This window comes from Aythya ferina (assembly GCF_964211825.1).
Source record: "Aythya ferina genome assembly, chromosome: 2".
Taxonomy (NCBI): Eukaryota; Metazoa; Chordata; class Aves; order Anseriformes; family Anatidae; genus Aythya; species Aythya ferina.
In genome coordinates this window covers 85,324,775-85,352,290 of record NC_140297.1, presented here as the reverse complement: position 1 = coordinate 85,352,290, position 27,516 = coordinate 85,324,775, and the positions used below count along the sequence as shown (strand labels likewise).

At 40.9% G+C, this 27,516-nt stretch overlaps 1 protein-coding gene across 2 annotated transcripts in view; it reads left to right on the top strand.

Annotated features, from left to right (window-relative positions):
* Positions 1-2,540: 2,540 nt before the first annotated feature.
* ANKRD33B (ankyrin repeat domain 33B) overlaps positions 2,541-27,516 on the top strand; it is a gene marked incomplete at its 5' end in the record, with an annotated part of 38,391 nt that continues 13,415 nt past the window's right edge. For both annotated transcript variants that reach the window (XR_014689330.1, XM_084508648.1), the window contains one exon: positions 2,541-2,969. Coding sequence is in view for 1 of the 2 variants with exons in the window: in XM_084508648.1 (XP_084364774.1) it covers positions 2,541-2,969 (429 nt within the window). The remainder of the gene's footprint in view (positions 2,970-27,516) is intronic.

Sequence of the window (27,516 nt, the reverse complement as noted above, 5' to 3'; positions counted from 1 at the left end):
CTTTCTTCACATTGTTCTAATGCAATTTGCACACTGAAGCACAAATGACAAGAAACCCCATTTGCCATGCACAAGCTGGAGGAATTTACAAACTGAGCATAATCTGGTTTAAATATACAACCATGCCCAAGCAGACCAGCATTGGTGGGAGCCTCTGTGCTGGCAGACAAATGGCTGCAGCATCACCTCAGGGACCTGCACAAGGGTTTATGTCCAATTACCTGCACCCTTCTGTGGTAGCTCGCTGCTCACTGTCAGGCTGCACAGAGATTAACTAATGTGAACTACGGGCTCGACAGCACTTGTAAAAGCAATGGAATTAAATGGGAAACATGGTCACTTCTCTTTATTAGGAGTATTAGCCTGACTCCTTGCTTTGAGAACTCAAGGAATATAGCACTGCTCTTTGAGAGAAAGGGTGAAAGTGTTGAGCTTGGATGAGAGAAATGTTTTCACCTGAGGTCCCTGCACAGTGTCTCTACAGCTGTGGGAATGGACTGAGTCGTTTCTCCTCCACTAATCAGCAGATAAGCTAGATTCTGAACATAGGAAAAAATCCACAAATTTTCAGAATCAAACTTTTTTTTTTTTCCTAAATTGAAATAATTTCTGTATCCCTCTAGGTGGAATCAGGGTGCTTTTTTTTTTTTTTTTTTTTCTCTTTGAAGTTTTTACTGCCTGCATCTTCATTAACATATTTATTATAATTAGATGATATATACTTAGTTAAAAAAAAAAAAAAAAGCCTTTATTCTTGTGCATTTATTTCATAAAACTCAAAGCAAATACATTTGATGAATTGGTTCCTACAGATGAGCCGAATTTTCACCAAAACCTTTTTGTTCCCATTTTGTTATATTCATTCTTTTAACCTTTCTGCTATTCAGAGTTACTACAGGCAGAAGTCTTTCTGAGCACCGAGCTTTTATGATAAGTTCTGGCTGGGAACAATGCAAACGTTCCCTGTCAGCAGCAGGGTCTCAAGGAAAATTGAAGCCCTTCCAAAACACAAGTGGTGCTCTAAGAAATCACATTGTGTTGGCCAGACCGACGGCCACACTAAGTGAGCAGGGAACAAAAAGTTCACTGAACAGAGCCCTTAAACTCCACAAACCGGTAGGCAACAGGAGTAAAAAGTCAGTCCCACAGCGCTGTCGTGCTGCAATTAAAGCCATGTTTGAAGTGTGTGACTGGGGAGCAGCCAGAAGTGATGGTGTTGGGGAGCAGGGCCCTTGCTGTTCACAGAACTAAATGGGAACAGGCAGCGTCAGCACGCCCATCGCTGGGAATGAACGTCAGCCCTGATCTCAGAGGTGTCTGGAGGTGAGCAAACAGTTTAATCTCATTTCTTCCTGGTTTAGCCTCTTTGCAGAGGCAGCCAATCGGGGAGCTATTTATTGCTAATTCTGATTACAGATATCCATCTGCTAGATGCTGGGCTAAACCCCCCAGCCGGGCATCGGCAAGAAGCTGCTGGGTTTGGTATCAATGGAGACATCTGCTTTGCACAAGGTTTTCTTGCAAGATTACAAGCACTCACTGCTCAGACACCTTTACACGTACCTTTGCTTTCCCTTCAATTCATACTCTTAATTTTAGAGACGTGTCTCATGCTCTGTCTCACCTCACACAGAAAACTTGCTTCTCTCCTTTCAGACAGGCAGGAACTTGGTCCCTGGACCAGCTAAAGCTTCTCATATACCCCAGGCTCACTTCAAATTGCTGTGGGAGAAACCAAACGCCCTGTTTGGTTGGCTCGTGGGCTTTCTCCTACCTTCTCGCTGCCAGAGAGTTGTGCTGATAAGGAGCTTGAAAAGGGAGAAAGGCTACAGAGGAACCGTGGCACTGTGACATCTCGGTGTACGCACGCACGATTGCTCCCCAAGTAATCTCTCGATGCCTTGCACAGAAACTATGTGCCTGGCATCTGCCTGCACGTGTTCAGCTGTCGGTGCTGTGCTTTCTCTGTTCATGAACTGCTCACAGTAAAGTGAGCTCTCCCTTCCGACCCAGAGCTCTGCAAACTGCCCTCCTCCCCCCCTCGGCCGGCAGCCCCTCGGCCAGAGGCAGGCTCCGGGCGCCTCTCTCCCCCCTCGACGAGCCCATCCCGGGCTCGGGGGCTCTCGGGGGCTGCCTCTGGGGGTCCCTCCGGCCCCAGGGGCTGGGGTCCCGCCGCTCCCTCTCCTCCGAGGCTCTCCCCGTCTTTTTGCTGCGCCTCCCCGGAGCAAATCGCTTTCCAGACGTGTCCCTGATGTCAGCGCGCTAAGCCCAAGCCCCAATCTGCTCCGAGAGATGCTGATCGGCTTACGGGCCGGGAGTTTGCTCGCCGCCCTTCCTAAACCCCAGACCTGCCTCCCAAACCCCTCTCCCCTCCCTCCCGGACCCAGAGGGATCCCCTCAGCGGCATGGCCCGGCCCGGGGGCGGCCGGCGAGCAGGGGGCGACGAGACCCCCCCCAGGCTCCGGGACGCCTAGACGGCGTGCCGGGGTGCCGGTGTCAGGGGTGTCGGCGACAGGGCTGTCGGTGACAGGGCTGTCGACATGGTGCTGCTGTCGGGGGCCGGGGGGCAGCTGGCCGGGGAGCGGGTCTGCCCCGCTCCGGGCTCCGGCAAGGAGCTGCCCGAGGCGGAAAGCGGCCCCGAGCAGGGGGAGGAGGGGGCTGCCGGCCAGGGGCAGGGCGACGAGGAGGAGGAGGAGGAAGAGGAAGAAGAAGAGGACTGCGAGGAGTACGAGGATTTCTCCGAGCTGCCCGACACCTGCAGCATCGCCTCGGACGACTCCTTCTACCCGCCGGGGGGGCTGGAGGACGAGGCGGAGGACAGCTGGTCCCTGGAGCAAGGCGACGGCGGCAGCCCCGAGGCGCTGAGCCTCTTCCGAGCCTGCTGCACCAACAACGCCGTGGTGCTCCGGGCACTCATCCGGCAGGGCCCCGAGGAGGAGGAGGTGCGGGAGACCGACCGCAACCGCCGGGTGAGCAGCCCGGCACGGCCCGGGGACGGGATTTGGGGGGCACGGGGGGGGAGCCGCTCGGGTTTTGGGTCCGCAGCCCCGTGGGGTAACGATGAGGTGTGGGGGAGCCGAAATCCCGCACCGCCAGGGTGGGCAGCCCGCTGGGGGGCAAGGCTGCCCCTTAGGGATCTCTGCTTTAGGACCAAAGCTTCCCCTTCGCCATCCCGTCCCTCCCCTTGTCACATCGAGAATCTGGAAAACTGCTCCAAGCCTGCCTTCCCCTTTCTGCTTTGTGTTTATTTCTCTTCAGCTCTCCTAAAACTTTCAGCTTGCTCTCGGTTCCCAGGACGCCGGGGGCAGAGTTTGGGGAATTCCTGCTCTACAGTCAGACTTGGTGGAATTCACCTCCTATTCGCTTTGTAGCCTATTTTTGGATCTTGTGTCATTGCAATCTCTGTGATTTGGTTTTTGGCTGTTAGTTAGCTAACTGCAGGGCTGGAAGGGTGTTTCACTAAGTCAGAAAGTGAAAACTTTTATGGGAATGTGCAGCTGGGACACTTGAGTTACACAGAAAATTAGCAAGAGCAACTCCAATCACTTGTTTTTCTACCGTTTATATTGAAACTAATGAAACTAAGTAATTTTTATTTGTAATTTGCATAATTTACTTGCTGTTTGCATGAAGAATCTCCAAAAAATATCTGTGACTACTCTGTAACAGGAAGATTTTGAAGGAAAGCCTGAGTGATTTTAATTGGGCAAGTGACTTGCAGGTTTTGGCAACTTAAGAGGTCTTTGCATGGCAAATAAGACAATAATTTGGCTTGGGACCTGTTCAGAGATGGACTTTTCTTTGGTCTTAATTGTATTTACCTGTAGGATTTTTCCTACAAAGAATCTTTTGTTCCCTCAAACAACTGTTTCAGCGATCCAATTCAGTCTATTTCTACAAAAGCTACCAATGCAACAAGTTGTATTAACACATGCAAGGGGCAGCCAACTATGCCATGGGGTCGGGAAGGAGCTGCAGAGTGTAGAAATGCTTTAGATCTACTTTTCTGCCAAAGGCAAGGTATAGTGCAGGTACACTCCTTGCTGGTATCACGTGAGATCCAAGCCTATGTTGGAGCAGGTCGTGAAAGCCCTGCTCAGGTCCCTCCATCCCATGCATGAGGCTCAGGCCTGTGCATGTGGTGCTGGCCTGGGCCTGAGCCCCACCCATGGCCACTGACCTCCATCGGCATGCGTTCATCAAGGCCTGACAAATGTGTGGCAGTAGGGACAGTTCTGGCACAAAATGCCTGGAGCTGTCCCTTCGGGGACACTTTTGGTGGGGAAAAAAAATCAACAAAACCAATAAGTAAAATAAATTCTGGAATTCAGCGACTTCTGGAAGCCTCACTGGTGACATGGGGAATGTGAATTCAATCCTCCCTCTGCCTGAGGGGATAGGACCCCACACAGAAGTAACCTAAAGACAGCAATGCAGAGCATGGCAGTATGACTCTTTGGACTAATGAAAATGGGATGCTAGAAGCTGTTGGCCCCACGGCAGGACTCCTGGACCCTCTTTCAGGCCGTGTGTGGAGTCAGTCCATGAGCTGGCAGCCTGGTTAAACCACAGTGCATTCTCCATTGGGTTTAAATAAAATGTACAAGAAAACAGATTTCTCTTCCGATTTTGTGCATCTACTGCCAGTACTTTCCCCAGCCACTGCTGCTCAGAAAATCAGGGCAAATATATATTATTTTGCAAAAGAAAAGCCACATTTCTTGGGGAATTTTACCTGACAAAAGTTAAGTTTCTCTCAGCAATTTCTTTTTCCCGTGGAATTTTTGCTTCTCTTAAATTTGCAAGTTATATAAAATCATCGCACGTTACACATAAACAAAACTTATTTGTACTGCCAAAAAGTAACTTAAGAAGCTACATATCATATTCTGCATATTCTGCTTGTGCTGGATCCTTTTTTTTTTTTTTTTTAATTGCTCATATTTTCAATATTAGCTTGCAGAGTCTTCTTTTTGGCCAGGATGCTGTTTGTTTACAATGCTATCTTACATCTTACATTTATTGGAAAGCACCTTTAACGTTGTTGGTTGTTTTTTTTGTTGTTGTTGTTGTTTTTTTACACTGGGAACAAATAAGGTGAGCTTTCATTTCTTCTGAAATGTTGTTTCTTTTCTGTGTGAGGCATGAGAAAGAAAACTTGAGAATTGAGGTGGTGAAGGGAAGGCTGTCCAACTGAGTAAAGTGACTATTTTCACATCTCTGATCTGATAACTTCTGTAATGTTTGTAGTGTGCAGTTGCATTTTCACATTTATTTTTTTCAAAATAATAAAAAAAAAAAGTGTAATAAGTAACTGTAGTAAGACAAGGCCATATTTTGATTCCCAAAGTAATTAAACCTAAATCTCAAAATATAACATGAGGAAGAAACTTCCTAATGGTTAAAATCTTAAAATGAATTTGGGAGCAAACATCTGGAGTTTTGGCATTGTTTTGTTTTTAATTTTTGACCCCAACCCTGAAGTGATTCCATGTGTAAATTTAAGATTTGGAAGAAATTATTTCCAAAAATGCTAAGATCCAGAGGTAACCTTACTTCTTACATATTTTTTCTTGATCCTTTTATTGAAATACACCAATTGTCTGTTTTGAGTCTATTTTCCAAGTCTAAACAGTGACTTTTTGCAGGGTTTCTGCAGGAGCTGACTTTTCCCATGCTGGGTTTTTGAGCTGCAGGATCTCCCGCACAGGAACCACCTGTCAGGCACAGGCTTTCATTAAATTCACCTTCCTGCAGTAAAACAGACTTCGCTACACCCAATTTATTAGTCACCACATGTAGCCTGAAGACTGTCTCATTTTCATTGCCATGAAGAGAACAGCAGTTTGTACCATTGTCTGTGTATGTTCCCGAAATGCTTCATCCCTGCATCCTCTGCTGCCTGAGTGGGGAGTCCTGAAAGGCCTCCTTGATGGTGCCTCTTTCCTCGCCTTGGCAGGTCTCATACCAAAATATTTGGAAAACAATTATGACAACATATAATATACTAATTGCAGATCAGGCAGGATTGCCTCTCATTCCTTAATGTGTTTACCTGCTTCACATTGGCAGTATTTACTGTGTTTACCTGCCTCACACTGGCAGCATTGAGGGCTCTGCAAATATATATGAGAAGATAAAATCTTGGTTCCAGTGAAATCTCTTGACCTGAGTGGGACCAAAACACCATCCAGATAATGACAGTCTGGTGACAGACTTTTCACCAGGTGGTGTGGGGACTTCTCCTTACTGGCTACATTTTCAGGATTTCAGGTATTTCCATTTCATAAGTTTATCATAATATTAAATCCTGTCTGGAGACAAGGATTATGTATACTCAGAAAAAAAGAATTTCAAAATTTGGTATTACCTAACCACAAATGAGAGCCATGACAACAGAGAAGTCAATCAAGGAAGGGAGGAAAAGAAGGCAAAGAACATCCCCATGACAGATTTAAAATAATCACTGTTGCTTATCCTCAGAAAGGTTTTGTGTCAGCTACCAAAGTTGTATAATGTATTTTATTATGTATGCTGAAGGTCCATATTTTAGAGCTGATATATGTGTAAAAATGTTCTGTTGTAGTCTTCAGCTTTTCATTTTTATGTCAGTATTCAAGGGGTCTTTCACCCAGCTCCACACATAACCAGGAACCACTACTTGAAAACCAATTGGAATTAAACACCTTAATGTTGTAAGTACACCATTATACAGTGGAGATTGCATATTTGTGATCTTAGTTGCTCCCCTTTAAAAGGTGTGAAACAAAATAATATAGGTGGCTCAGCTTTTGAGCTCTTACTTCTCCTTTCGAAAATATTCTTAAACCCATCTAGGAGCACAGCTAATTTTTCTCATAAATGCTTCATAAAGGATGCTGTTAGTCTGTACTGCTCTGTAGCAGGTTGTGCTTTGAGGCATGATAGTTCTGTAGCTCTGTCATCAAACAGGCTTGAATCTGTTTGTTTGGCATTTATCTCCTTTTTCTTTTGAAGGAAGAAAACAGTTTCCAAGGTTGTTGTTATTCTTTACAATCTAAGTTTCTTTTGATTTCCCCTCTCATTAGCAACTGATGTTAAGTAGAAAAAAAAAAAAAAAAAAAAAAAAGAATAAACACCTGGGGAGAGACAACAATGCTTCAAAAGCCTGGAAGTTGCTGTACTCAATAAGCAAAACAAGGTAGCAATGTACTGTCTAGACACCTACCTAAAAAGATTGTGAGAATGTGGGGTTGTGCCAGCCATGGCAATAAGTCCAGTGAAGTAGGAGCAGGAGAGAAGTTTCCCACTGGGGGTCTGCACCATGGTGCAGTGCATGAACTAGGAAGAAGGTTTCTGCTCATTCCTTCTCTGCTCTGCAGAGAGCTGTGGATTTCTCCAGGGGGTGTTTCAAGGGTCTGTTATGCTTGTGCTCTGTTTGTTGTCCCCTCAAGCCACTGCTGAAGAGCCTCTCTCTGCTGGCTTTTGAGAGAGTTTACGGAGATTGCCCTCCTTGTCTGGGCACTGTGAACACCTCCTGAAGCAGATAGGGTGCATAGGAGGGAACCAGAGACTGACCCCCTGAATCGAATGGAGATGTTTCACAGAATGCAACCTAGATTTGGTTGCGAGTTTCTGGCTGTAAAAGGATGTTTCAGAATGGCATTGCTCACCTAGTCTCCTCGGTGGACTTGTAACAGCATTCAAGACATAAAACATTTATTTTTCTCCCTGCCTTGCACTGCCGACTGCTCCTCAGCAAGGCAAAATAGCCCACAGACTTTTGTGCCACCACAGCTAGACTGCCTCAGGTTTCCAAGCTAGTTTAGGTACTGTTACCCTTCACAGAGTTATGCACGGTTAGTACTCCATGGAGATGACACCTGAATTTACCTTTGCCAAAAGGCTGTACTTCTAGAACTGTGACTGGCTGAGGGGGACATGGAGCTAGTGGTTCCCAGTTCCTGGGCAAGAGGGTACTGGGCTTGATAAGGCTGTTCCAGAAAATCATGTATCACTAAAAGTGCCAGAACTTGTGTAATATGTAACGTGGTTGTTTGTTGTTTGTTCTGTCTACATGACGTGAACTTGTAGAAATGAGAAATTAGGACTGCAGTATTTTGCGGTGGGAGATAAAGTTCTCTGTCGCATACTACTTTCAGCTGTTGTGGCACATGGTGTCTAAGTCATCCCATGTCAGAAAAATAAAAAAAATATGTCATCTGCTACGCTTGTGGGAAATTTTTCATATTTCCATAGGCAGTTTCAGTTCCCTCGTGTTCTCTCATGAAAGGTATTCTCATGGGAGGGATTGCATTGAAACTTAACATCATGACATTAAACCATAAAAGGGAATTTTTTAGGGTGGAATTAGTTTTAAAGAGACCCTAAAGGCAAAAGTACTGTAATTTAATCCTTCAAAATAGTACAGAAATATCCAAATACACCAAAAAAAGTCCCTGGGGATATTTACATATTTAAAAAGGAAGTGAGCGAGCAAAACAAAGCAAGGAATAGTAGATGGCAAAATACAGAAACAGCTCAAAGTGAATTGTGAACCCTTCAAATATTGTATTTGCAGCTCAAGCAAAGCCATCAAAAAAGAGTGGATAGACCATGGAAAATATGAAGTCATAGGCTAAGAGGGAATTTGTTGAACCAATCACAGCATGGACCAGCCTGATACAAATGGGCACTTGGAGGCATCATCAGGATAGTGTAGGCAGGTTAGATGACTGCCTGCCCTTGTTAGGTGACTAATGCCTTTCTAAATCTGGCACAGACGCATATCCTTTAAAATAACGTAGAAGAGATATATACATGGAACATTATTTCTGTGGAGTCAAGAGAACAGTTAATAAGGATTATGAGGGTGCTTAGAAATAAATGGAAACCCTTTGTCAGACCACTGTAAATGCATAATGAGACCCGCTGCATCCTCCACTCATTAAGCAGGTAGTAAGGCATGATTCGTACTTAGTGTCAAAAGCAGCATTCGCTAACAGAAGCAACTTAGTGGAATTGATCGATTCAGATTTGAAGATGTCATCAACATGAGAAACTTGTACAAGTTTAATCTGGTTTCAAGCAATGCAGCTATTAAAGAAAACAGATGAAGAGCAGTTTCCTTGAAGAATTTTGACAAATTGTTTCTTGTAAAGTGGATTGAACAGGAGAGAGGATTTCAGCCGGGCAGTAGCCCAGAAGTAAAGGTCATAAAAATCCTTTGTTCCAATATAAGTGGTATTTCACATCAGTGTCTTAAGTATTTGGACTTGCAGAGCTCCTCAGTGACGATCCTGGTTACCCAGCTGAGCACAGGTTTACTCCAGATGTAATAAAGTATAGCTACATTAAGAGTGTAATGGTATTCTAATGAGACTGATTTCTGGGAGATTTGTCATTAATAATTATGACAGATTTATAATAATGTTTTCAGTAGAACATGTCTGTAACACGGATAAGAAATGTAACCTTACTAAGCCTTACTGCATTTCTCCAGTACAGCCTTTCAGGTTTATTTTACTGTGCACAACGTGACACTGTTAATTTCCTCATCCTTTAGGAAATGCAAGTTCATATTCTTGACGGGGGACTATGGAGGAATTACTCTAGAAAGAATACTGACACTAATTTTTTCACTTACATGCTCCTAAGTTCCTTTCCCTGAAATTTTGTTGAGGCATAAACTGCTCTCCAAATTTCAGGATTTAGATAAATGTCAAGTTCTTGTAGTTTGCTATTTGCTATTATAAAAGTGCTATTTGGAAGGAATGCATAGGTATTATAGATATCTATGCAACTTCAGACAAAAGTTCCTTTTGTTGCTGAAACTGTAAAAAAAAAAAAAAAAAAAAAAAAAAAAAAAAAAGTAGGTCTAAAAGAACAGGCAGAAAGAAAGAGGCAAAGGGAAAAAGGAGCTCAGAAAAATCCATTAAGAACAATTGTCTTTAGAAAATTCTGTTTTAAATCCTATAATAAAGGATATGGAAAAAGGTAGTGATATTGCTCTCCTCCTTGCTTATGGTGGGGCTAAAGACTCCAACACAAAAGACTTAGATTTTTAACTGAAGCCTGATAAAGGACAAGAAATCTATAGAAGCATCCTGGGACATGAAATAGAAGGTTATTTTTCCTTTTGGCTGTCTATCCTAGCTGTCATATATCGTCTTGTAGCAGGAAACGAACAATTCTTAATAATTTCTTCCTGGTTCTGTTTTGCCTCCTTTCAATTTAAGTATTGTAGTTCTGTTTTTCAGCTCCATAGAAAGTCTTGCACAGATCATTAGTAGTGTCAAAGGTGCCTTAAAAGGGACTTCGCTTTGGACTGAGAAACCTCAGAGGAAGCATCAAATTTTCTTAATGCTTCCAGCATAAAATCAAATCTGTGACAGAGTTTGTGTGTCCTGAAACATGTCAGAGATGTTCAGTCCTTCTCAAAGAGCAAAAAGGCAGGAAGTTTTTCGAGGGATGGCCATCAACTTTCAGTAATGATTCACCTCTAGGAATAAAACAACCAAAAAACTTGAAGCTCAAGAACTATATGAAGATGTTTAAGAGGAGTGTTTTAAAGAACTTGCATGTGGGATATAGACAGTGTGGCTGCTGCAAATTCAGCATCAAAAGTTCAGAAGTAGGAGGCATCTTCCACTAGTACAAAACTATACAAAAATTCACATTCCCCAAAGCATTCGGTTGCTGTTCTTGCTGCCTTAGGTTTTCTGTGCCATGTGTATTTTCATTAATAGATTTTTTTTTTTTTTTCAAAGAGGATAAGACCAACATGAAATGAAGCTGGAGGTCTGTACTGTTTTGTAGTGGCATTAAAACATTCATTTTTGAGCCATTCATTCAGTTTCAGTGAGCACTGACATATCTAAAGAATGTGTGACTGTATGGAGAATCCCCTTGTTTTGATTCCAGCAACTCTACTGATACCTGGCATACTAAAATGTAAACTAGTGGAAGTGATTTGTCTCTGAGCAATGTTGTTCTTCTACATTCCTCTGCCTTCCTCAATGACTAAGATATCTAATGTAGATTATAAGAGTTTTTAGTTTTCAGTAACACTTCTCTATGTGTCTAAGATAGCACAAATGCTTGACCATAAGGGTATTTCAGATCTTTGGACAAGGAGTGCTCCTCCTCACTTTTCAGACCTCAAGCCTGACCTGAAACAAAGTGCATGGCAATACCATCTTTCATTAAAAAAAAAAAAAAAAAAAAAGTGGAAGTTAAACAAGATGTCACTGTTAAGAAGCATCTACTCATTCCGAAAAACTGGGTCCTGTTGGGTTTCAGTAGGCTATAGGAGCTTCAAGTACACTGGGAAAGGAAGTGGATACAAGAGTCCAAAAATTCCAGAATTTAACTTTGAGCTAAGTACCAGTGGGTCCTTGTACACTAAGGTTTTTGGTCTTGAGGCATGACATCTAAAGAGGAAAAATAAATGCTTCCATCTCAGGCATTGGATTCAGAGTTTTCTGCTAAATGAAACAGCATGGGAGCAATGGATATAGGTAAAGGCTGAGGGTAACAACAGTTTCTCATTCCACATCTTTCAGAGTCACTGAGAGTTTAGTTTTGAGTTATCTTCATGTCCATTGCTCCCAGTAGTATTGGAAGTAGTGATTTGGGTTTTGGCTTCTGAAGGACCACTGTCACCACTGCCATGTTGAAGGGAAGAGCTGGGCATCCCTCCCAGCAGGAGGCTCTTACTGCTTTTCCTTCCGCTAGTACACTTCTCAGAGATGTGAGATGTGTTTGTTTTCCACTCAGTCTGGCTTATCTCTGGGTTTCAGGGGCCATTTCAAAATGGTTTTGAAATATGTATGTGCCTCTTTTGCAAGTGGCACAGGAATTGCTTTTTTTTTTTTTTTTTCCCATAATAATTTTAGTCATGTGATCTTCTGTATGTGCTTGGGAATAATATAAACTGTGAAAATAAATACTGAAAAATGTTGAACAAGGAATACAATCAAAATACCTATTTGTATCTATTCAGACATTTCAGCAGGTACTATTACATTCAAAATCTGTCCTACTGTTCAAGAAGTCGTATGCTGGAAGATAAAAAACCAAAGCCCTGTTATACATAGTGGTAATAACTACTGTGTAACAGAGACCAGCAAAAATCAGGTAATTTATCACAGTACTGTCCTATGTGAGTAGGACTTCATTTTCAGAGAGATTCAATAGTAACTCTTGCATTACTTTACAGGTGTTGGTTGCTTAGAGCCAGATAAGCTTAATGCATATCAGGTTTATTTTAAATTACATTTCATTAAAACACAATTTTCTTCCTCTACAGAAAAGTGATATGTGATCATTAAGTAAAAATCACTGCTAATTTTGCAATAAAGATTGATTTGGAAAGAGTTGGCAGCATTTTAATGTAGAGGGACACATTCCATAAGCACAGGCTGTGTGATCGTGGCCAAAGGAGATGGTCTCTGGCACTGGAGGATGTGTCCAGCCCAGCTCACGTCCACCTTGCCCAGGGTCAGCCCCTCTGGAACGGGCCAACAGTGTCCACACATTTAGCACTTGGACGAGACCCAAGTGGTTCTCCTAGTTTGTCATTTATTTCAGGCTTTTCAACAAACGGCTAACTATTTTTCTGTGCGCTCTTCCTGTTGTACTGTGGAGTCAAATATAGCTGCACAAATGCCACTTACTAAAAACTGCTGGTAGTTTTTAAAATAGAAATCAAAATCTCTGGAGTATGTGCAAGCCATGAGGAACTCTTACTGGCTTTATTGGAGACAGGAGTTGTCCTTTAATGCTTTCATAAATAAGGCTGCTCTCAGAAGGTTATATTATTAAATTATTTAAAATGCTATGCCACATAGATATGGATTTACTCATCTCGAAGGGTTCCGCCATTAAAAACAAAACCAAAATCCCTCCAACCTGGGCTAAGTATAATTTTGTTTCATGCCCAGAATATTACAATAAGAAATAATTAAGTACCATATGAAGGGAATGGTTGTCACAGAGTCTGTAGTTGCACATCTGGCAGCAAATTAGCAATTCAAATCGCAGCCACTATGGGAAAAACCCACAATGTGGAAATAGTTCCCATTTTTCAATTCTATTATTTTCTATTATGTCTGTTAAATTCCATGGGGAGTAATTTGAAAGCAAGCTGATTCAAAATGGGAATGACTCACTGTCAGGCTTTTGTTGCTTCATGCATTTCGGATGTATAATGTTTCGAGCCTGACCCCGTAATACTTGGGTGGCTGATCTGGTGATATGTTAAAACCCTCTCACATATGTGCTAGGTTTTTGCTTTTGTTTTTGTTTCTTTGTCTTTTGCCTCTCTGTACATGAGGGCCTGTCTTTGAAACAGCCCTTAAGTAGGCAAGCACTGATGCTGAGACCTGCCAGCCACCGCCACTGCCCAAAATGAGGCCCTGGAGGGAAGTTTGGTCAGTATTGCTACTAGAGGGGCAGGCTGGCACGTGAGCTGTTGTTATTAGTTTTATGAAGAGGAAAAGTGGCAAGTAATTGAATACATTCATTATGCTTGAAAAAAATAAAAGGAGGTCTTTGGCATTTTTCTAGAAAACCTAGTAGGTATCTTGCTATTTGTAGCTCCTGCAAAAAAATCTTGGCATGCCATTTGCTGGGGAAACGGGAAGACCAGCCATGTACTCATAAAAGTGCCTTTAGGCATGGATGGAAGAAAAGCAAAGCAAAACCAGCACCAGCCCATGTTGAGCTGCTGTCCTCTGGCCGCTGACTTAGGGGAGGGCTGAATCTTCCTGGCCATCTGCCTCTCCTGTACGGGAAGGATGCTGCTACCAGTTTTGCTTTGCTTTGTTTTGCTGCTTCTGGCATTGGTAGTGTTTTCTCCTGCTGCCACATGGGCTGCGGGCATTTCTCAGCCAGAAATATTCTTCCTCATGAAGGTACAACAGGGTTAGCCATGTGCAAAGGTATTCCTGAGCATAATTGCTTGTGGCATAGGACCCCTAATTGAGAACTAGGTACTTCATAATCGTGTTAGCGCCTTACCTGAGCTAAAATAACCTGTGTGCAGCTGGCTGAATTCAGGTGTCTCAATGTGTTTACAACACTCATCTCCACACAAGTTCCCTTGAAGTGCACTGGATCCATGACATAAATGTGAAAAACTCCCTGAGAAAGCGAGGTAATTTGATGTGACAGACAAGAGCTGCCTCACCAGTCATACCTGTTACAAGAAATGTAGCTGCCTGGAGACTTTGAAAAAGTTGCTTTTGAATTTTAAAAATACAAGCAGATACCGCAGGCCTTTACTGCCATACATTACCTCCCAATCATCCTGTTAGTGATAGGATGTGAATCAAATTGAAATATTTAATGCTAAACAGAGACACTTTAGAAGTAGTAAGGCATATGAGGTTTCCAGGAACAAAAAGGAGGAAAACAATGAATGAAGGAGGGAGACATGGTGAATGAACGTCAGCCTTTCTCTTAGAATTTATCACCCAAATTGTTCTTCTCTGAGATGCAGGATTGTGAAATGTCTTTCACTTGCTATTGCCGTTTTATCTTCTGCAAGCACTTTTAGATTGACCCAGTTTATGCTTATGGCAGGCAGTGCAGCTGATTTATGAGCAGAGCTCCCTGTGCAAGGAGCCTCCCAGCAGGACTGCCTACAGGTGGGTGCCCAAGGATCAGCGCTGTTTTCATGTGCAGCTTTGAGATTGTTGCAGTACGTTTCATGGACTGCATGCATTCAGTGAACAGATCTCCCTCCAAGGATTTGAATTCAAATAAGAAAGGAAAAATTTGCCTGGAGGTTTCTAGCAAGGTGATGCTGCTTCTCTACTTCTCATATGTCAGGTCTAGCACTTTGTTCTTGCTGTCCATAAAACTCCCAAATGACCTGACCTTAGATGAGGTCTGAAACAAGAAACTGCAACATTCAGTTAGCAACTGTAAACCATCTAAGTAAATTAGCTTTTATTCATCAAAGAAAGAAAAGAAAAAAAAATACAACAACATGTAGCTTCTGAAATTGTGACAAAGATGCTTTGCCTGATGAGCTGCAGGTGGAAGCTTGACCACACGGCCATACTTGTTCATATTTTTTTGTTTCTATTTCATTTCATTTCTGTAAAAAATAGCCTTTCTCATCTGTGAAAGTGAAGGAAGATCTGAACAAGCTTTCCTTTTGTTTTTACCACAGTGCAGTTTTGCTGCACAGACCTAAGTCACCTTAATTCCTGTTGAATTAAAAATAAAAGCCAGTGGAAACTGAGCTTCACAGCCTATCTCCATATCAAAATGTTTCTAAAGAGTAATGAAAATTTTAGTAGACTTGATAGGGGAACTAGAAATGACTTAGATATTTAATTATAAAGTCTCTGAAAAGATTTTAAATCTCTGTAAGTTTACTGGTGTTTTCGTTCTTAAGTGATTGTTTAGGCCAGAGACTTCTGATGCAGAAAGCCACATGCTGATAAAGTTCCTCGTGCCACAAACAATTTACTATGAACCAATGAAGATATATGGAAGGTAAAATGCTATTAAATCAGTAATTTTTAAATCTAGCTGTGAAAACTATTCTACTTGTTCATGAGCTTAAAAAAGAGAAGGAAATTGTAAGTTGTCAGTTTTCTGACAGAGGCATGACCTTGATATTTCCTCCCCGAGCTTTGTAATCCAGCTGAGTATAATGAGTTAGCACACAATTTTTAACAGAAAAACAAACAACAACAACAAAACATGTCTGACTTAAAAATAGAAACAATCATATCCTGCAAACAGTGCTTTCTTTGGAATCAGCAAGGTGCACACTGCCTTCTGTTTACTGCTCCTGTATGAGTCATTGCCATTGTGTGGCTGATACCCTCTCATGTACTTCCTGAGGTGTGGAAGGGGCTTTTGGGTCTCATTCAGTAGTGCTGGCATGAGAGTGATGGACTTCTGTGGGGAGTTTTAAGTTCTCTGTCAAATGCAGGGTCTGGAGGTTTAGAAGGCTACAAAGTGTACACGTCCCTTCTTACCTTTTCAGGACTGAAAGTGTTAGCTGTACATTTATTTTCTTTGGAAAAGAAGTGGGAAAGTCAGTCCTAGGAAATGAGACATTTGGCATCAGATGATAAAACACACTTTAGAAAAATAATAATTAAAAAGAAACAGAAAACATCACCACCAAAAACAAAAGCAACAGAAAATGCAGACCTTAATGCATTAAATTCAGAGATTATGGTTGAAGAAACAGCATATATGTGGATTTGGTGGCAGTGAAGGACAGTGCTTGTGGCTCCCACGGGTCCTGAGGTCCAACAGAACAGCAAGCTTGGGGGCAATGCCTTGTGCTGTTGGTGTGCCCCGGCTCAGCTCTGTGGGGAGATCAGGGAGGCTGGATTTACACAGAGCATTTCAAGGATGCTCAGAAGGGTCTGCTGTGGAAGGAGGATGGTAAATGGTCCACACACTCAGTTATGGCAATGTGACAAGGAGCCAAGTGCTAAACAGGTGCAGAACAAAATATTTACCATTTAGCATCTTTCTTGTGGTATATTTAATCATCAAGCAAACCTGGAAATGCCACTCTTCTGGTTTTATTCAGCCTACTGCAAAATTATTTGCTTTGTCCACAAGTGTGACCTTTGAGTAATTGCTAAAAGGATGAGGGCTAACTTTATAAAAATGACTGTTATTCATTTATAGTGTAGAAATGTCAGTTAGGTTGCTTGTTTTTTGTTGTTATCTTCAGAATAATGTATATAATTAGGCTGCAGGACTGAAAATTTACATTAGGAATGTCATGCGTCACTTCTAACTAAATGCCAAATTTATAAGAATAGAATCATAGAATGGCTTGGGAGAGACCTTAAATATCATCTAGTTCCAACACCCTATAATATTTAGTCTCACCTCTATATGTTATCTTCCTTTCAGACGCAGAAATACCTCTTCATCCCACTGTTTTATTCTCACTATTCCTGTTTACTGCTAACCCTCCTATGGGCATCCAATTGTTGGAGAGTTTCTTTATCACACTCTCCATCTTTATGAAATAGAAAAATCGCCCAGATGTTAATGGAATCATTTTTACAATATTTCTTCAAGGAAAATGTGTTTCTTTGTTCCCATTTCCTAGTCCAGCGCTGTGGAGTTGGGCACCACAAAAATGAAGAAAATTGTGTTTCCAGGCCATCTCTGCACTGGTTTAATGGCCTAGCGTCTCCAAGCAACCAAATCCATTTCCACCAGAGGTCCTCATTTACCATATCAGGATCTCAGCAGTTGTGGGTATACCTTTGTTTATACCTTTAGCAGAAAAACACTTCCAGTTTTCTGCGCTTGCCAGCCGTTTTGCTAAGATGGAGCTCTCTAACAGCAACAGATCAGCCCTGACAGCCTGTGCGACCTCGATGCAGTACTGAGCCGATGGGAACTATCCTTCTGCTGTACAAATCCTGGGAAGCAGCGCACAGAGCTGATGGATGTGCAGGCCCATTTGTTAATCTCTAATTTTTTCAAGACATGAACAGTTATGGCTGCAGCCAAATGTGTAGTTAGATGAAAGTGCGAGCCCAATAATTGCTATGATGTTTGGCAAACACTGAATGTAATAACGCGTTGTTATAAGATTTAATAAGACGAACGTACTGTTCTTGTGAACAGTAATAGCTAACACAAACTGAGATGGAGTGCATCGGGTAGCCAGCCAATATTTTTCTGTATCCTGTTATTTTATATAAAGGTATTCATTTGCTGATCTTCAGATTGAGAGATTGGAAAGCTTTTGTGGTGAGTCATGGGGATAAAACTATGTTTATTTTCTTTTGAAAGCTCTGTGCTGCTTTGAAGCCAGCTAGGCAAAACTATTTTTCTTTTGTTTGCTTGGTTTTATTTGTTTGTTTTGGCTTTGTTTTGTTTTTAGTGTGTAGTTTCTGACTGCGTATTGAAAATTCTCTGTAAGACAGAAATCTTTTCTCCAAGGACCTGGAGCATCATTCAAAAGACCCTTAGTGTGTCTAGATACTGCTCTCATTAGTGAGCCACTAGCAGGAAAAATACCAACACTGCCCTGAAGTACCCAAAGACCCTGTGTCACTCCGGTGTAATTCTTCAGTTGTTGTGTCAAGCTCACTGCAAACAGCTCTGAAAAACTCTGTCAGATATGTTTGATGTATACTGCTTTATTTATCTGTTTATTTATTTATTTATTTGGTAGCAGGTTTCTTTTCAGCAAGAGGTGTAATTTTCTTTGGAATACTGTGTTTTAAATGTTTACTATTTCTCTTATAGGCACAAGTCCTTAAGAGGTAGGTTGCTTATATGAATTCCTGGAGTCCTGACCCAAATATTTTCCAGTTTTATAGAGCAGAAGAAAAACAGTTTCTGGATTGTTTGACTGAAAGAGTATTCCATAAAGTGGATATACTCTATTAATGATTTAGCAGTCCTTTATATAGGCAGGTCATCTTTAGTAATTCTAGGTATTTGAATATAAATATGAAATTACTCCTCCGTCTTTTTTTTTTTTTTTTTTGTAGTTAATTCTGTCTTCTTTTTTCAAATCCAACAATGTATCAATGATCAGTTCCCTCCCTACATGTCTTTATTATATAGGTAAATGAGGTGTACTCATAACATGATGAGAGCCTCAGGTCCAGACACAGAGGCAGAAGACACTTTCCTGCCTTTATGGCATGAAACTAGACACTCAGCTGAGATGGATGGCGTGGCCACAGGCTTTGATAAGAGGAAGAACTGCACAAATGGCAGGTAGAACTTCACTCAGCTCTTGACGCTAAGTAGTGACATACAGTTCAAATGTGTAATGCTTTGGCTTATTCAACTCCAGCTGCAGTACTGTAGTTGACTTAAGACAGGTAAGGTCTTCATGCTAGTGTCTCACTTGGATACTATAAATACAATTTTCCCCTTAATGGAGCTGTTTGCTCATGTATTGATACTGATTACAGTTGCAGTGAATGATGAATCCTTACGCAACCTATTGAGATACTGAGAAATTTAAAATTGGACTGTATATTAATAAACAAACAAATAAATGAAAAGCTGCCTAAAAGCCATCCTCTTCGAGATTAAAATAAATAAATAAATTGAATCTACAAAAAATGGCCAGCTACTAGAGGTAAAAATGTCCCCTCTGAATTCGATGTCATGGCGCATGTTTGCTCAAATAAAAAGTCAAGCCAAGCTTCTTGCAGGTCAGCATAATTGTGGACCAGCCTGTTCCCTAAGCACAGTGCTAAACAAATGTAAGGCTACTTGCTAGGGCTTGAAAGCCAGTAGCAACAGTGCTCTTGATCTAGCCAAGTACTTGTCTCTGATTTTTCAAAAATACCATCCTGCCTTTTGTTAAAGCAGATGCATTTCTCCTAGGGTGGTGCCGAACCTACAGGTTCCTTACTGGGTTTCCACTCCAGTGGCTGTATGCATCAGTTACTGTATTTATTAAATAGCAGAACAGTAGCTGGATGGTTTAATAGCGGGAGTTCTTGCTCTCTAACCAGTCATGAATGTTACAGAGTTGTCAGTGCTTGATAGTGTAAATCACAAGAGCACAATTTTCTTTGCCCTCCATCAAAGCGTTTTCGTTATGGAGATTGGTCTGTGCCTCTATGTGAAGTTTGATTTGAGACACACATGTGCATCCCACAGCCACACTGTGTGGGAGCTGGCATGCAAGACAAGTAAGGTGCAAGACAGCTGAGAGCTGACAAGCCTGATTTATATCATCCTGATTTATATCAAGCTCTTTCTTAACAAGGTTTGGGTCTGGTGTGATTCCACTACGAGATGGTTCAGAGAAATATAGGCCAAATGAATTTACAGAAGTTGGAGGAAAGGAATTGAAATTTCATGGGAAGTCTTTCCCAATATGACTACAGGAGCTCACTGCCACAAGAGGGTGCTTGCAAACTCATCACTGGCAGCGTCTCTTCAGAGAGCTCCACAATGAAAATGCACTGCACTAGGGCCTTCAAAATGTTTTTTATAGGAGAGGGAGATTAGAAACAATGATAGATTATGAGGGAGGAGAAAGTTGTGCATTTATTTATCACCCAGTGTCAAATTTAAAGTTATTGTTTTCAGACAAAGATTTTATGAATCATTATTTTTGGAGAGATCTCCCCCTCTCCCCCAAAAAAACAACATCCTATGCATTCAAACACTGTGTAGCCTCCTGCAACAGATCTAGGTTAGAGGCAGCGTGTGTCTGAAAGAACATAACAGCAAGAAAAATGCATCTATTGAACACATAGAAGAAGAGCTGAATGATAAGCCTTAAAGACAAGGGAAGTATTTTGTGACAGTTATGTTAGTGCACAAAATATGTTTCACATTGCTTCTGAATATGCATATTGATAATACGATAATATGATAATAATATAATATGAATATTATATTTATAAAATGGTGCAAACTCTTCTTTTTAATTTTAAATGCGTGTGAATGGATGAACGGATGTGTGTGTGTATATGTGTGTGTGTGTGTTTAGAGGCCAGAAGAGAAACGAACAGTAGCATTCATAAGGCCCAAGACATGGAGTTCAGATCTAAACTGATTTCTGTACATTCCTAAATTTACTGTGCTGAGAGAGGACACTGGACTGAAGTCACATCAGGTCTGGGTTATGGTGTTAGATGATCTGTCTTTCATTTTGTTTAGATCTTAGGTCTTTTGCCTTTTTAGGGGAAAAAAATGCTTCAATAGTGTAATTGATAGGAAGATAATTATTATAACTCTATATTTTGAAGTCACTGAAAATTGAGAGATCCCCCAAAATGGTTTCTATGCACTTATTTCCATAGAAAGTCTGATGCTTATGACAATCTTGTTTTACTTTCAGTGGTTCCCAGGCTCCCTGCAGCTTTGCACAGCATCGGCAGGAGCAGTCAAAGCTCCCAGCCAAACTTATTCATGGGGGGAAGTGTTCAGTGCTGCCCTGTCTTAAATCCATCACTCGTTGGAAACAACAGTTCTGAGCAAGGCTTCCTAACCTGCCGTTCATTTTAGGAACCAGAAATACTTTATCCTTGTTTACAGGACTGTTTACAGCCCTTGGAAGCCTTGCTAAACATTGCATAGGAAGAAGGTGAAAGACAAAGATGTGAAATTGAGATCAGCTCACCATTCACTGGGGCAGGATCCCTGTTAAAATGAAGTCCATCATTTACATTGTTTTCTGAAGTCAGACCTCTTGCTTCTGCCTTATAAATCTCTCTTCCCTTACTTTACTGCTGGAGAAGACTGATCTGTGTCTAGCACAAGCACTGAAAAGCAGACATAGCAAGGAGGAACGTACAAATTTGGCTGCCATGTATCCTGCATTATTACTGTCAACACCACCAAACATAGCACTAAAATTTGACAGTATTAACACTGATTACTATGTGCTATAAAACAGTAAAGCTGGGATTAGTAAGGTTGCATTATTTGTCAGGGATCATCACTTCTTAGTAGTTGTACCTAACATAATGGTCAAAATAAACTGAAAATGTGAAATGTAACCTGATCAAAATAGTGTTACTTCCCCCGCCATCTCCCCACAGTATATTTTGTCCTTTACAGCCAGGCCCTCGAAAGCAGAAGGCAGAACTTTTCCCCAGAAGCAGAATCCTGGTCTGTTTTCAGTGGTATTGAACCCAGAGATAGCTTCCTATTAATGTATGGCTAATGGAAAAAAACTAGCCTAAGGCAACTGCTAGATGGACTGTCCATTAATTTTAAGTACATTTCATTTTTATTAAACACCATTTCCCTAAAGTTTCCTTACATATTCCTTTTCTAAAATTGCACCTTGTTTACTTCTGCTGTGAACGTGTCACATACATTGCTTAATTTTGCATTGATCTTAATACATTGAAAGTAACTTTTGTTTTCAGTTGTATAACAATGATCCCAGTTCCCTCTCTTTCCACATAAATTTCTTTATGATCTTTATAGGTTCTGCTCCACAAGCCTACAGTCACCAGCAGTGGCATTTCTCCTACCTGATGGAACTTATGGCTGATCAGTACATTTCTAATATAGTCTCACCAGCTGTCACTGTAAAATTGTATATTGATTTCACAACATTTTTTTATTTATCATGAGTGTGTATACCTGCTAACATCTTGAACAAATAAATTATCTACATATATATATATAGATAAACTTGTATATATTTCAAGGGAAGCACATTAAAATTCCTAACTCAGGTGCCCAAAAGTTAAAGTATTCCTGAGTTTGTGGTACCTGCAACTTGCTCTTATCTGTGTGTTCAGGTCTTCAGTTCTTTACTTCAAGCTAGAGTTCAGAGAAGAAACTACAAGAAAATATTTTTCATGCAGTAACATGATTCTGATTGCTTCTGTTTTAAGAATAATCATCAAGTGTCATCTGACCCCACAACAAAACATCTAGCAATGCGATCCACTTCCCCTGCAACTCAGCTGTGCCCCTCAGATCTTTTTATTTATGCAGGGCTGTTTCTACTCCTGAATGCACTCTGCTCTTGGCCTTCTGCAGCAAAGAGGATGATAAAAAGGATGAAAGGGATAAAAATGGCCCTGCTTCTGCTCCACGCACTACAGCAGTCAGGATGGCGAGGTACTAGCAAGCACTGGCTGTTGGTCAGGTTATACAACCAAAAAATGCCTTCTGTACTGCAGCAGCTCTCCAGTCCTTTACACACAGCATGATTTGGGGAAAGTGCATGCAGAAGATGGCAAGGATAAAGGAGTGCTTTGCAGACTGAGAGAAGAAGTGGCCCTCTGTGTCTGAGCCTCGCTTAGGAGATGAAGTGTGGTGAAGGGCTCCTGTGCAACCAGCTTGCCTCAAGGGAAGGTCACGAGAACTTCCTGCAGGAGTGAGAAGGAAAAAGGATTGCTACTTTCTGTGTAGCAGTCCTGTTTTCATCTCATTGAGTTCATTTTTCTTGTATGCCCCTTAGATCCTCAAGAAGCAGCTTCCCAAGGCTTCTGCCAGCTGCTGGTATTGCTAGTAACACCGAGACCAGTTCAAACTGTACATGTTGTTGAAAAAGAGACGTCACACGGCTTTAATTGCCCACTCTTTTTACTTGATTCATTACACAAGTGGTTTTATTGGTTGTGTAATGCAAGCTTTTGCAAGTTCATTCAAAAATGAACTTTCCTGAAACTATTCTTAGAGGCGATTACCGAGATTTAGATTAGACAAGGTTAAGTAAAGACCTTTGCAGAGATGATACGTACACTAAACTATACGTTTACTTAAAGACATGTAACGTGACTGATACAAGGGGGGGTTATTGCATAAGTGACATAAAACATATCCCACAAAATGGAGGGGGAAAACTGTGGTTCGTCATCTTCCTGTCTGAAGACCAGCCTGTGTTTGTTTCTCCTGGAGTAGGATTTGCAGTGAATCTGTTTGTAATGCCCTGAAGCAAAGGTGGCATTTTTGTGCCTTTCATGTTCAGCTGCTGGAATGGATAGGGTCCTTCAAGTTTGCTTTTGGGTACAAAGTGCTGCTGTAGGCTGCTGTGTTCCTCTGCAGATCATGGGGTTTTGCATGCCGCTGCATCACTTCATGCAGGAATACTCTCCCTGCTTTTGTCTCATTGCTTTCCTCTGTGGAAACAACATCTCCCCAGGCCAGGTGTCTGGGGTTTTGTCCAAACAACGGTTGGACAAAAATCATTGAAATTCCTGATTTTTTTCCTCCAGTTTCCAAATATAAATGTGTATATGACTAAGCTGTAACAGTTCTTTCCCTCAAAGGTCAGCCTGAATTATTTTGTGCAGATAATGTTGAAGCTTATGCGCCTGATGGATTTCTGTAGCACATAAACACCACTTGTCATGGGACTGATGACCTGAATAATTACCTCATCTCAGTCACCACTGACATAATCAACTAAACCAATTACACTACAAGCTCAACTTACAAAAGTTTCTCAGGTTGTTTTATATGGACGGGAAGTTTTCATGCATTGTACACAAATTAGTATATAGCCAATAGTGATGCTCAGCACTAAATTTTACTCTTCGCTAGTATGTAAACGTGTAGTTTCCCTGTTAACTCAAGCTCCAAACAGTTGCAGAGTATTTAACGGAGATCCAAATTTCTCTCAGATAATTTTGGGAGATTTCTTTCTTAGACTGATTGTTTTGCTTTATCTAATTAAAAAGAGATACACTTTAAGGTTATGTGTAACATGAAATATTAGATTTATGAATTATTTTTATTTTCAGAAATTAATAAGAAAAAAAATTAAAAACAGCTTTTTATTCCTTTATGTTTTATTGATCTTCCTTTTCTGTTACTCACCATATAGTTTGTCTAATATGCTTTTAACTTAGACATAATTTTTATAGTTCTCCCTGCATATGATTATGGATTGCAGTGAATCATTATCTCATTTAATTGAATTACAGGCTGGTTTAATCATTGCTGTTAAACCAACCTTGCAGAATTGTCATTAATACCATACAGACTGTATGCAAAGCAAAGTGGACAGTTGTTTATCCCGATGTTTATAAAAAGATGAGAGTAGTGTCAAATGAATCTTCTGCCAGACTAAATTTCTGTTTGGGATAATAAGCAAAAAGCTATAATAATCTGTTCTCATTTTCAACATCTTGGTGGAAAATACGTTGCCTGAAGAGATTTTTTTAAAAGGTAAAATAATTGTGTGTGGTATGTGATTTGCTCTGATACTCAGCTTGAGTTCTTTATTGATCCTCTAGTACTTTTTTTTTTTTTTTTAATCTCTATTATCCATAATTATCTAGTTTACAAATAGCATTACATCTGTAATTTTGTCATAAAATATGATTTATAAAATTGTCTCCTGAGATATCCACGGTCTCACTTAATCAGACACATTCCTGTATCGTTAGCCAACAGAGCAAAACAGACTGTTTTTGTAGTGGCAGCATTATTCAAGCCTTACATGAAATCAAAGGCACATGAAGAAATGTCAGTTTAAGAGGAATCACAAGTTTCCCAAGACTATTTTGTTCTATTTCAAGTTTATGCTTCTATGGAAAATTTTTATAGAATACATTTATTCCAGTTACAGAACAACATTGCGAATCTTCTTGAACATGGCTTGAGGAAGATGTTGCAACATCTGGTTAACTTTAGGTAGCCTCATGCCTGAAATTGTCCATTTAAGTATCAACCTAGCAATACTTTATGCAGAATATATGGAAAAATGGTCATTTATCTCAGGTTGACTACTTCGCTATACATTTTAAATAAAATACTGTTAATTTTGCTCTGTCACTTCAAAACAAAAATGTTTGTTAAATAAAAATAAATATGTCATAAAGTATAGAAAAACTGTGGGGCAGCTCTGTGTAGTGCTACATATTCCACAGAAGAAATACAGAGCCCTCCACACCTGGCAGTATCATTTGTAGCTGGGAAAAACAAAAACAAAACAAAACAAAAAAAAACAAACAAACAAACAAAAAAACACACCACCAAACTCTTACTGAGCTCAATGTCACACACACACACACACACACACACACACACTTTCTGTGAAACAATCTGCAGTAAATTTTAACATAGTTGATGTGATGGATGGCTCATACTTTCTTGTTTGTCACATGGAGTCTGCATGTGATATCTGAAGATGAAATAGTATCTCTTGCACAGCCCAGGGAAGCCAGCAGCCCCAGTCTCCTCTAATGAAGAAATCACCTTTCTTACAGTCCAGAGGCAGCAATGCTTTTTCGCATTTATGGTCTCCTCAGCTCTTCTTCTGCACAGAGAATTGAAGCAGATTTTTTGCCTGTCATGTTTCATTGGTCTTGGGGAATGACAGGCAGCAACCCTGGCTGCTGAACAGGAGAGAAGAGGTCTCAGCAAAAAAAACAGCCCTTGGAAAGCAGGAATACTGTGCTTGCATGGTGTGACACACCATAGCTATTCCTTCAAGTCATTCATTATTATTATCACAGAGTCATAGAATTATTAAGGTTGGAAAAAACCTCCAAGATCATCTGGTCCAACCATCACTCTACTACCAGCGTCACCCACTAAACCATGTCCTAGGTATTATCAATCTTTCTTCTCGCAAAGCACACACACTGACCATTTCACAGCTGCCCTAAGACCATTCATATGTGGAGCAGAATAATTGATGCCTTGGTAGAATATTAATGAGGTGAAGTGTCATATCTTTTGTGAGGATAAGCAGATGACTCAGGCTCAGAATTTTCTAGATAAAATTAGTTTATACTGCTTTATGTTTATCTTCTGAAAAACATTGAGCACTCAGCCGCATTTTATTGCAGTCTGCTAAGATACAGGCTACTGCTTTACTGACTGCTTCAAAAAGCCATTTGCTGAAGACAGTGTCATATCAGTCATAACTATTAATTGAGATTTTTTGAATGAGCTTAAAACATATTAAGGTGGTGGATATTTGGTAGAGGAAGTTAAAAATGTGATGCAATGATTGTGTGTGCTGGCTAATCTGTATTAGTAACTTTCAGCAAGCACAGTGCAGGCAGGGCAAGAAATGGGTGCAGGGAGGAAAAAAGGGGGAAAAAGAACAACCTGAAACCACAAGTTGTCATGGTGTTATTGAAGCAGGTTTGGGGAAATAACAGCGAATACGAGGGTTTATTACAGATTTCATTCTAAAGCTGCAGCCTCCTGTGACTCCCTTCATAACTAAGGCATTCCTGAGTGCTAGGCCAAGGAGGGCAGTCCTGCAGCACACCATCTCTCCACTGTGCCATGACCCAGGGGGGAACTCACATCAGCTTTACAGCCCTGGACAGTGTCAGGAAGCATGTGGCACTGTAAATGAGTTTTAGGGTCTCAGGCAACTGCTTGTCTTGCTGCTCAGCCAGAGGACATGGGTCATTCACTGTCAAATGCTGGGTTGTTGTATTCCTACCCGAGCCACTTCAGATTTCTCACGATTGTGCCTGAGAAGTGATTTTCCATGTTGCTGCACCATATCATCCCCCAGCAAGCTCCGCTCTCTGTTGTCTATCCTTTTCCTTAAGCAGACAGTCTTTGACAGCATCTTTGGAAAACTGAGTTTAGAAAATGTTGATATCTAACTAATCTCCTCATTTTGTAAATGCAAATGGCGAATGAGACTGATTTATTCTGAGATAATTTGTGCCTCATATCTCCTGAAATCAGAATGTTGGGATGTATTGGGCATGTCGTTAATGCTCCGTTTGTTGGAAATGCCCACCGAAAGTCAGCAAATGGTCCCTACATACTGTAATGCCAAAGCTTGCTTGAAAAAAGAACTAATGCTCGTCATTTTTTTCTTGTCTTGCTGCTTGCTTCACTTTTTAAAAGAACAATAAATGAGCCTTTTATTTTTTCCTTAGCATCTGGTAAATAATTTTGGAACACAAAATTCTGTTAAAATATTTGTGAAAATACATCTCAGACACTGCATGAAACACATTATTCCCTTAGAGACAACATCTACATATCTACTCTAAATAATTCACATGACTTTGCTGTAAATACCAGTCTCTTCAAGAATTTTTCATTAAACATTATTGTCAAGAATTTTAGGCCTTTTATTGTCAAGAATTTTAGGTC